The following is a 12,089-nucleotide window of genomic DNA, read 5'->3' as shown; positions in this document are numbered from 1 at the left end:
AAACGGAAAAAGTCTCGGTAAAAGACAAATCGACAGTTGGCTGGATATTAATGACGATCGGTTTGAATGACGATCAAAGTGGCTAGATAACATCGCAGGAGGAAGTACGAATATTTACTAGTATTTTCTAATAAAGTATGGATTTTAAAGTAGTATAGTATCTATCTAGTAAAGATAGATTCCAGAATCGTTTTTAGTAGAACGTACGGCAACATAGATTCTACTTTCATAATAATTATATTACAATCTGGCAAAATTAAATGCATTTATGCATAATAATGTCTCAATGAATTTCTATATTCTAGAAATTCTCATTCATCTATGCAATGAATGCTCAAATACATTAAATACAATGAATATTAATAATATGTAATTACAATTACAATGAGCATTATTAATGCAGTTTCATTATCATCCTTACCGTATATCTATGTATATGCCAACTGTAATCAAATCTCTGCCAGAAACGCGTGCGTAGTGAGGTACTTTATATAACATATACAAATCAAGCCGAGTCAGAGTTTCGTTCAGTTTCGTTTCATTAATCGATTTCGGTACTTTTGCATTTAGATGTACGCGATAGCCTGGGCAGTGGACTTGCCGTCGAAGATCGGCGACCTCGAGGTCCTCGTACTGATCGTCTCCTGCATCTGCCACGATCTCGATCATCCGGGCTACAACAATATCTATCAGATAAACGCGCGAACTGAACTGGCGCTGCGCTACAATGACATCTCGCCCTTGGAGAACCACCACTGTTCCGTGGCGTTCCGGGTCCTGGAAGCGCCCGAGTGCAACATCCTCGCGTCCCTGGACAATCCCACGTATAGAATAGTGCGCGAGGGTATCATAAGATGCATCCTGGCCACCGACATGGCCCGGCACAACGAGATCCTCGGCCAGTTCACCGACATCACTCCCGAATTCGATTACACCAGCAAGGCGCACATAAATTTGGTAATGCCGACTAATGGATAACATCTTAATGGCAGGCTTAGCCTTGATCGCATCAATATATCGGGTACATGATGCTGAACGTGCTATACTGAGAGATCAGGGATTCAAATAAACGTTTAATTTATAAATATATCACGCAATTTATAAATATGAATTTTTTTTAAGATTAGAAGCAGATAAAATAATCTTCATCTCTTTTGTCACATGCTTGCGGAACTTTAGCATTTATTTTTAATTGTATAATATTTTTAATGTTCAATATTTAATCTTAAATAAAAATGTTGCATTCTGCTAACCGGATAAGTGAAGGATAATTTGCAACATAGCACGGTGCAACGCTTCCATTAAGCGATGGTGCATTATAAATGAAGTTAGTCACCCAATCTCTCTCTCTCTCTCTCTCTCTCTCTCTCTCTCTCTAACCATATGCGACCACCGAAAGATTAATTCGCCAGAGAAGCAACTGGTTGGCGCGCAGGTCTCACAGTTTCGTTCCGTTGCATATATTCTTAAGCAGATACTGCGATAGCAAAATTATCCGATTGTGTTTTTGCAGCTGTCCATGATCCTGATCAAAGTGGCTGACATAAGCAACGAGGCACGCCCGATGGAAGTCGCGGAACCGTGGCTGGACAGGTTGCTGCAGGAGTTCTTCAAGCAAAGCGACGCGGAAAAACTCGAGGGTCTTCCGGTCACGCCCTTCATGGATCGCGACAAAGTAACCAAACCGTCGTCCCAAGTTAGCTTTATCGGCCTAGTTCTCCTTCCCCTTTTCGAGGCTCTCGGCGAACTTTTACCCGAACTGCAGGTACTTCAGCTCTTTTCATTTCAACATGGACTAATCTATCCGTGCATTTGAATTGAACAGCAATAGCTAAAAGTTTCCTTGTAGAGAAAACTGTCAATCTTTTCCTTTCGTATAAGTCTTGCGAGACTAATCAAACATGCGAAAATTCGACTTTTCAGGATCTAATAGTTCAACCGGTCAAGGAAGCTCTGGAGTACTATCGTCGGCTGAACGAGGCAGCCAAGGACGAGCGTCACCATCGGAAGAGTGTAGTGGATGTTGGAGAGTCGGCTCCGGCTAACGCGCCGATCGGCGGCACCGGCACGTCCGTGTTCATTAAGTCCACGTCGTCACATAGCATGCGTTCGAAGAGATCTGCCGGGACGATCCACTCACGCTCGCGCTCCACTGATGACGACATCACGGAAAACCTGACGATGGAGGAGGCGGACAACATTGAGAGTTCCGATCCGGAAACCGCTACGGAGGTGGAAATCAGCGAGAAGACACTCAAGTTTAAGATCTCTACGGAAGGCACGCTGGCCGGGCCGACCTCTGGCCGGAAGAGTTACCCCGGCAGCCGGAAGGGCAGCCGAGAAAAGTCCTCGTTGGATTATCACAATCATGACCTGGCCAAGGCCGTGCGGGATCACGAGCGCGAGAGGAGACGCAGCAAAGGCGAGAACCTTGGCAGCGACCTGAGTTCGCCGGTGAGCGCGAGGTCCGCCGAGGGCATGCGGATCCTTGAGGAGATGAAGAGGGACGAGGCGCCTTTTTTAGACATCAAGATCGAGACCAGGCTACCCGAAGGAAATGGCAACGTTGTCGCGGTGGAGACCCGTCCGCAGCAGCCGAAGAACAACCTCAGGAAGACCAGTTGCGTGATCGAGAACGATCAGGAGAGCAGACCGAGCCGCAGGGACACGCACAGCAGTCGAGAGTCGATCGGTGTGCGATGCTGCTGCGAAGACAAGACCGGGCCGAACAATCACAAGTCCCTGTTCTCGCGGTTGAGGAATATCACCGACCGCCTGAGCATCAGCTTCGATTCGAAGGACTCGCATAGCCCGAAACCGAAGCACGCATCGAAGATGCTCAGCAAGAGTAACTCGGTGAGCAGCGGTTCGGCCACGACTACCACGTCGAGGCACAACAACTCTTTGTTCATCTGCAAGCGTTGCAATCTCGTCAAGCCCCTTAAGGACGGCGGTAAAGCGATTGCGACTGTAGTGGAGCTGTCATCAGTGGACAAACGAGCAATGACCCTGCCGAAGGTTCGCAAATCCACCGACCACTGTAAGAACAAGAGCTGGAGGACGGTTTTCGCCAAGGAGAAGAGATCATCTACTTCTCTGGAAGCACTGCCGGCGGCTGCTGACGGCTCTACGTCCAAACACCGCAGAAACCTGTCGAATCCCGAAGGCAAATCGCAAAGTATGAAGGAGGGGAAGAGCCGACACGCGCTGGATATCGAATTCCGGGAGCTCAACGTGCGCCCGAAGAAGCAACAGCAGCCCGAGATCATCGTTAATCCCGACGACAGCGTCTGCGACGATGAGGAGGACCTCGGCAAGGTGGAGATTAGGAGAAGCTCGGCCAGCATGGAAGATATTTCCAAGATGGCGAAGCAGGCGGAGGCTGCCGCTGTACTAGGCTCGCTGGATGCCAGCAAGGGGGAGGAGCGCCCGCACACCGGTAGTCTGGACTCAATGCTGTGCAAGGAGGTGTGCAAGTCACGAAAGAAGCACCCGACCGTGTACTCTTCACCCGCTACGTCGAAAAAATCGTCGCCCGGTCTGTTTTCGCGTTTCAAGTCCGGTATGAGTATCGACAGCACTCGCAGCAACAGTAACAGCGACTCCCTGCACGACCAGGGCTCACAAAGCGGTTGGATATCTTCGTTGACGGCCAGCTTCCGACCGAAGAGGCACCCGAACGAGACGCCGTTGTCGCCGCATCCGCCAAGGTCGCCCAGCAGGGAGGAAATCAAGTGATACGTTCTGGTGGTCGAGGATCCCTCCGAAAAGAAGCTTGGCCTCCGTGGCTGGTGGCCCGAGAACTTGTTCTGCTGCAACAGCTAAGACTCGAGCGAAAGAATTTACAATTTCTACTAAAGAACCGATTAACTCAGAAGTATCCGTGAAATCGCTATCGTATCGCAACGCGGGAAACTAATAACACGATTTTTCCGAGAAGAGGTCTCCAATTTTCTAACGCAGAAGCATTAATTAATCGGCGTCGTTTAATAACGTGAGTCGAGGATGCATCCGATCTAAAAAGTACGTTTCGCGAAGCAAGACGTGAGGATGATCGTAGATCGCACGACATTTTCGTAAACGAGATCTGTTCCTGCGTGTAATTAAAAGTAGTCAATTCGAACGAGCACGCCAGCTCGAACAAGCCAATTATTCAGGAGGTATTAGATACGATTTCCAATTGAACTGAGTTCTTCTTGATTGAATTTTCTTGCGGGAGGATCCTCATACGACCATGATTTCCTATTCGTCTACTTTTAAGTGTTTTACATTATGACGACCGAAATCGTAAGAATCGGGATACGATTATCTGTGAGGGACACCTACGGCCTGTGGAAAACGAGAATGTACGCTATATACATAGACTATTTTATTTATTGTCCAATTAAAGAGTAGCCTAATGAGCATATATATATATATATATATAAAATCATTAATGTTGTTCGTTATTATACATATTATATATATATATACACGCAAGTGCAGATGTACACAAAAAATGTAAGGATGTACATGCATCTCCATCGATATATATATAGAGAGAAAATCTATAGTGTATACACGAGCGAGTGGATAGTTAAAGATAGAAGAGGAGGATGAAGCAGAAGACAAACGAATAGATTTATAAGCGTGACTCTGTCGTATCGATGTACGATTCAGTTTCAAGAACCGTGTAACCGTTAAGGATGCGAGGACGAGGTAAGAAAACATTATCTCAGACTATTTTTAGAATCTTCTGAGAATAATCCTGTTTTTGGAGATAATATTTTCTCAGAATTTTCTAGAAGTACCACAACTCCCGGAAAATACGCGATAATTCTGAAATAATCCTGAGAATCGCGGAATAGTCTCAGATTATTTTCGTTTCCGGATACTATTTCTCGTTATATAGAACTAGAATCCGCCGCGACGAAAGCAGAAACGGGAGATCTGTCGGAATAGTTGTGCTTCATTGCTGCACCGTTCGTCGAGGCAAATACGCGGTAGAAAGTTTCATTGGTCCATCGATGGCTCGGACAACGCTGGGATCCGTTACCTAGTCCCGCTGCTAAAGGCAATTTAATGCAATTTTGCTTGAGGAGTCACATTGTATAATACTTTTTGAATTACTTAGAAAATACAAAAGAGTAAAGCAAAATTTTTTCGGAATTTTTTAAAGCAATCAGCGAAATGTTTTCTAAACGTTCCCAGCGTTCCTCCGAATGTCGCGAGAAGGAATAATAATGTGGAAAAACAATAACGAAATGTAACCTGATAATTCGCTTCTCAACTGGATTATAACTATCTTATCTGCGAATATATATCACAGGAAAAATTCAGATGTGTCATTCCAAATTCTCGGTATACTTGCACAACACACGCGCAAACGCGATCACTTCCTTACGACGCGACGTCCCGCTTTTCACTTTTAGGTGTTTATATTTTTATACTCCATTAGATGCGTTTGTATGGCGATTAAAAACCGCATGTATTGTTGAACTCTAGTCTTATGTTATCGTCTTCGGACCCAAAAGTAGGTTTCGGGCGAATTCCTTTCTTTGTGGCGCGTATTCATAAGGAAAAGAAACCTCGATGTGCGCGCGAGTGAGCGAGCGAACGAGCGAACGAACGAACGATTCTGTGTCAATTATTTGACTGATTATTTGACCAACGATTATTTTTATCTATCTTTTCTCTCTCTCTTTCTCACACTCTCTCTCTCTCTCTTTCTTCTCTCTTTATCTTTTCCCTTATAGAATCAAGATTCGTCGATTAAACCAAATGAAACTAAATGTATAATGATTCGAATGAAAAGTCAAGTTTACGTGCGTGAAATCACAAAACAGATAATTTTAACAAATATATATATATATAAAGAATAAAGATTGCGAATTTAATTTAAAGCTCAGCTTTTTATTCGGTACCAAGTCTTGCTACTAGAACGCGAGAAAACCGGAAGGTGGACAATTACGTCAAACGCTAAAACCCTTTTGCAATTTTTCCTTTTAAAAAAAGCCAAGAGTTTTCCTAGATGGGGAATAGGGTGTTGTCAGGAGACAAAAGGAATATATATTAAGGATTATTAAGGAGAACGAAAGAAAAAAAAAGAATAAAACGAATAAGAAACGAGCAGGAAAGTGTGTGTTCGGGAAGGCGTAGTGCCGGTCTATGTAGCGGCATACATTAATGATATATTATCAAATCCTCCGCGATGTGAGATGAAAGAGGGCATTTGATTTTGATCATCGAATCGGGAGTACCGAATAATCACGAGAGCGAGCTGGGTTTCGCTCTGATATCTGGGGATTCTAATCTTAATAAGACTTTGTACAATGTATCTCCGCATGTAGATTCGCGGGAATCACGAAATGGATAACACACTATCCGTTTCATATCATTATTGGGGTTTTCCACACTTTCTCGACACACGTCTTATAAGGAATACCAGATATGCACTGCGAGCCGCGTCCGATAATATTGTTTTAACGAAAAACTGAGAGGTCAAGCTTAATTGCACGGGCTAAATGCAAACGAAATCAAAATTGAGCGTTTATCAAAGGACTCTCGCGCGATACGACCAAAGATATTCTCACGTTTTTATTTTACTCTCTAGAGAAAATCAAATGCACTTTTTCCCTTGGTATCGCTCACTCTTTGTGCCTGATTGTCACTGATGTTCAAACGAAAAGGAACACAATGGGCCAATCGAGCCGTAGCGTACGGCGTCGTTTATTCGTCAATTGAATCTTTAATCCTGCTAGGATTTTTCTCATACTCTAATTACTGTCCGCGTCAATTATAAAATTGATAAAACACATTCAGACCCGTTCACGTAATTCATTGCCTCTATTATCAAGTCAGCATCGGGGAAAAAAAATTGTGTATCGTTTGCTTGGTTTTATTTATTGTCTCTTTTACCGAAACAATTACTACGTATACGAGAATTATACTCAACTGAAGTTACCAGATAATTAAAATTTATTTTCGGAATCAGTATTTGCGAGAAAAGTAAACCTGCTTTGCTTCCAAAGAAATATTTGATTGAATTAAATCTGGTTTGTTACTTTATTATTAAATATACTTTCACGTTAGATTATTGAACAAAAAAATAAATGATTTCATTTGATAAATCTTGATTAAACATATGCTAGATGTGGACGTATATATAATATAATGGTGCTAGAATATAATTCAAGAATAATCCATACTAATAGCGTCTTGAGTTTTTCCGTAATCTTTTTGGTTGAACAACGCTGAGCGTTAGTTAATTATTAAACAGATATTCTCGCAAAATGCTATTGCGATAATGGCATATGAATTGTTCATGAATGTGGCAATTAAGGTAAATTTTAATGTATACTTTTCAGTACGAGTTACAAATTACTGAAATATAACATTAATACGATTAATGCCATTTTTTAAATGGATTATCTCTATATTGTAGCAGACAGTTTTGAATTATAATGCGTAATAATCTTTCAATGTGCGTTCTCCGTGAGCTCACACAAATCAAACCATATGAACAAATTCCGTGTTTATAAAAATTTCGCTCTCCGTCTCTCGCCGTCCCTTTCTCACAAAATCGTTAAAGTAAGAGTCGCTGATCGCTAAGAGGAAAGAAAAGGATATCAGATCGTTGCACTGATCATCGTTAGGTGAATATTAATTAATTGAAATTTCTGCGTACGCGTAATTTGACTGTTCACGCGAGAACCTCTTGTATATACATACATACATACATATACATATAAATGAACACAGAAAAAAGTAATTATATAAATAAATAAATAAATATATATATATACCTGATATTCAAGATGCTATAAGAACAAGAACAAAAGGTACAGTTAATGCTCGCGGGCGAGTTATACTAACGCGATATTATAATATTATTATAACAATATTACGACATTGTGTGGACGAAGTGTGTATAGTTATGTGTGTAAAGTATCCATGGAAATCCTACACGCATTGCGGGAGATGTATTGATTTGTTGCTGTTCAGTGATGGCGGCATATTTATCCTTCTAGTGATCGCATTTAGCACTGATTATATTTCTTTCGTAATTACTGCGTGAAATATTCCGAGAGAAAAACATTTCGAATCTAATCAGACTGAAAAAAATATTTACATTGCGGTCAGAGTAACGCGATTTGATTTTATTTTCACGCTATATTATTTTATAAAAGATAACCGATATTGTTCGAATATTTGGAAAAAGCGGCGAAGGAGATATTAAAACTTTGATAATTGATATCTGTATTATTGCAATATAGTGAGTCGGTCAAAAAATTCGATTCGATTTTTGCGTCAAATTTTACTTTATTGCATTTGGTAGAAATAAATTCATAAATATTCATCAATCAATATCAATATTCATCATCGTTGTCTATGATTAGATATTATTGTCTATGATATAGACATTACCAACATTATTGCTTATATTATGTGTATTACGGCGTTTTGATATTAAAAATCGAACCGAACTTTTTGGCTAACTCAATATTAATTCGATGCATATCATTCTGATTGCAAACATACATATATTCTTGAAAACGACAAAATGTGGACCATATATATAATAAAATTCTCTCCTAGGAACTCATATAACATAAAAGCTTGCCGGAACGTTGTTGTAAAGTTGCTGTGCTGTATGGGAAATAAAATATTAAAGTATCTAAATTTCAAGAATAAGTCATTAAAATTGTTCGTATACAATCATCAACGATGTACAAGCGCAAAGTTTGTTTTTGCGACTCTACGAATTAAAATAATCGCGATCATAATGCAAAGCCCGCCGTCACTGAACACGAAGTACGCGTGAAACAGTATATATGGGATATACTATCGATATATGGTATTTATCATTCCATTTGATTCCAAGGTGTGTTGTAGTTATACATTATAGAAGCATAATTTTAAGTGATTCACGTGATCGATCGTCCGGCGAGCGAATCGCCCGCTCGTCAATCGACCGTGAGTCTTTTTGTAAATGAGAGAGTAAGCGAATGAAAATAAATATATATACATATACCTGTGTATATGTGTATATGTATATACATTGCATCAACGTGTGCATCACTGGCTGCTAATCTGTGCCTCCTACACGTACATATTATTTACAATAACGACAAATAAAGGAAAAACGATTCCATTCCCGGTGGCGACAAGAAAATGTATGTGAGAAAATCCTTCCTTTATTATCTTTCATGATTAGCGATAGTCGATCAAGATACACGTAAATTTAACGTAAATAACAGCATTAAGGATTAAGGATGAGTGAGTTCAAAAAGTTGAACTCTTGTATCTCCATTACTTCTCTCGAGCACGTGAAAACTAACCGGAAACTTTCTCCGTATTATAAATAATACAGAGGAAACATATTTTTATTTTTATAATAGATCTACACAGCAGGTATATCATTTTGACAAAGATTCGTTATTGAAAGGTGCATATTTTATAATAATTCGTAATAATTTGTACGTTTTATTCCTACAGGTTCATTATTAAATTGCAAGTGCATTTGTAACGTTAAATAATTTATAAACATTTTACGGATTGATAAATAATAATTATTCCGTTAAAATTTAGTTACTACGGATTTCTTACAATTTTACAGTCATACAACTTTACGAACATTGAGGTGTATTATGCCGTTTAACAGCAAGATTATCGATATTTTCGGATCGATTATCATTGGTTTTTGTACACGATGTCACTTCATACTTACTCAAAAATGTTACAAGCATCAGTTTCATCATCAAGAATGCAAAACGCGTACCTGCAAAATATACAAAAACACAATTTATCATGTCGTTTTAACAAAGAAGAAAAAACAGAGTGCATATCGTCACAGTACAAATTCTTCGTTATTCTAATTAATTATTTTGGAATTATATTACAATTATATTACAATTGGCACTGCACAGATGAATGTACAGTTTCAATCGGTCCGCTTTATATTTGCGAATTATTTAAATACGAAAGCCAGAATAAATTTGCTCACTTATACATACATGCGGACCTTCTTCAAACGGGTAGTAAACACATGAAGGTATGTTGCGCTTGTTCTCCTCGCTGAATCGCTCCGAATCAAATTTATAGGGATCAGGGAAGTATTGCGGATCGTAATGGATTGGGATGTAAATCGACGTACCTTTCTCGATTACTACGCCAGTATTTTGTAATTGTTCATTGTGGAACGATTCAAGAATCCCAATGGTGGATACAGCCTCAGAACTTCAAATAGCATCATCTCAAGGTACGACATATTTGATACAACCTAACACGAATAAATAAAATCCTTAAGTTGGTGTATTTTAATTTTAAAATTTTCTCAACGATTAAAAGCAATAGTCTACAAGAAAGAACTTGATTAACGATATTTGAATAATGTTTGCTATGCATATTATTTGACGGCAATTATGCATTAGCGACCATGTACAACTTACCATGTCGTATGTGATATTTCCGTTGGATTCATTCAGCGCTTCAAGAATCTCATTCTTTAGTCTGGTTTGAATTTCAGGATGCATTGCGAGTTTGCAGCGTGAAAGCTATCGGAATCGCGGAAGTATCGAAACCAGCTGAGGAAAAGCTTGCCTGTGCAAGCTGTAAGGTCATCTCCGTCGAATTCTAGAGGAATTTACTTCATTTTACATGTAATTTTCTGATCTGCCTTTAGTGCTGTTATATACACAAGCTGATCCAGCTTTTGTGTTGAAACTGTTATTAGGTTTGTTCGCGATCAGTAAATATATACTGCGGACTACAAGTAACAGTTTCACTGAAGTGCACTTAAATTCCAAAGCACGAACGCGAATACTTAGATCTTAGAGCAAGCAACTCTAAACAGAGCAACTTGATGTTACATAATTTGAAGGTGATCAAGAACGACTGAGAGCAACTGATAGCAACTGACCCCGAGGTCGCGAAATTTTCTTATATAATAGATGTTCTACAAAAGTCGTGACGATAATGCCAGATTACCGGATCAGCTGTTATCATGGTCGATTAATTCAAACATTCCAAACAAGTATAGTCAAACTATTCTTTCAGACGCAGACCAGTTATTGGAAATCAGGAATAAGAAAGAAGATCAAAAAGATCGTAAACAATTAATTTAAGAAAGACAATCTCGAAACATGTGATGCAATATGATTGCAACACACACACACACACACACACACACACACACACACACACACACACACACACACACACACACACACACACACACACGTTTAACTTTAAATTATAAATTTATATAAGTTTTTCATTGCGCTTTTAGCCACTCCTTAAAAAGCTTTGTTATGTTCCTTAATTTTATATAGAAAAATAAAAAGAAAAGCAAGATGAGAATCGAATAAATGATGCGATTATACTCATACTGACATGTTTTCTCGATTATACTTGATCTTCTACAATCTGAAGTGCAATCAAGTGTAATCTGTGTCGTCTTAGCCTATTAAAAGTTTTTATAATTCTCTTTCTCTCTCTATCTTTCTCTCCCTCTCTCTCTTAAAATTACACTTTATTTCCTCTGTATTGAAGGTGATAATTTCATCTCTTGTCGACTGCCCATCTTGCATAACGCATTCCGTTCATTTATTGTGACTTGTTTTTTTTTCTTTTTTACTGTACTATCATATATTATATTGTCACAGTTGGCGACATACTTCTTGGAAAAAGAAAATATAAATTGTATAAATTTTTCTTATTTCTACATTACTTGCAGCTTGCAACACACAAATTAATGTACAAAAATCGTCTATTAAGAGAATAAAATATAAATTATAAGAAAGTTTAACAATTTTTTTTGTTTTCCAAAACAAGTTAGATAGGTTGTAAAAGGTAATATAATAGTTGTAAAAATATTATTCTACAAATGATAAAACATGATCATTAAAACGTTATATTATATATAACGTTATATAATTATTATTATATTTTATTAATTATTCTTAATCCTGCAGCATCATCTCTTAAATAGTATTTATGGACTATGACAATGTAGATAACTACTGTTATTTAAGTACTAGAAACACTTATTTCATTGTTTTAATTCATTATATTATATTAAAAATATACCCATCGAAGCATAAAAATAA

General features: G+C 38.8%; 2 protein-coding genes across 2 annotated transcripts in view; one reads left to right on the top strand and one right to left on the bottom strand.

The window, feature by feature from the left end:
• Nucleotides 1-9,043, top strand: part of LOC105275903 — a 127,926-nt gene extending 118,883 nt beyond the window's left edge. The window contains exons 9-11 of the mRNA XM_011333108.3: nt 571-957; nt 1,514-1,765; nt 1,924-9,043. Coding sequence (XP_011331410.2) covers nt 571-957; nt 1,514-1,765; nt 1,924-3,738 — 2,454 coding nt within the window. The 3' untranslated portion in view covers nt 3,739-9,043. The remainder of the gene's footprint in view (nt 1-570; nt 958-1,513; nt 1,766-1,923) is intronic.
• On the bottom strand, nt 8,370-11,997 carry LOC109610755 (cytochrome P450 6k1-like). Its single transcript, XM_020030485.2, is given in 4 exon segments — nt 8,370-9,760; nt 9,996-10,156; nt 10,159-10,261; nt 10,431-11,997. Coding segments are annotated over 4 exon segments (369 nt in total). The 5' UTR covers nt 10,515-11,997; the 3' UTR covers nt 8,370-9,739.
• Between the last annotated feature and the right edge of the window lie 92 nt (nt 11,998-12,089).

The sequence above is a fragment of the Ooceraea biroi genome, chromosome 4 (assembly GCF_003672135.1).
Source record: "Ooceraea biroi isolate clonal line C1 chromosome 4, Obir_v5.4, whole genome shotgun sequence".
NCBI lineage: Eukaryota > Metazoa > Arthropoda > Insecta > Hymenoptera > Formicidae > Ooceraea > Ooceraea biroi.
The sequence above is the reverse complement of the archived record's forward strand: the minus strand, read 5'-3'. Positions and strand labels throughout refer to the sequence as shown.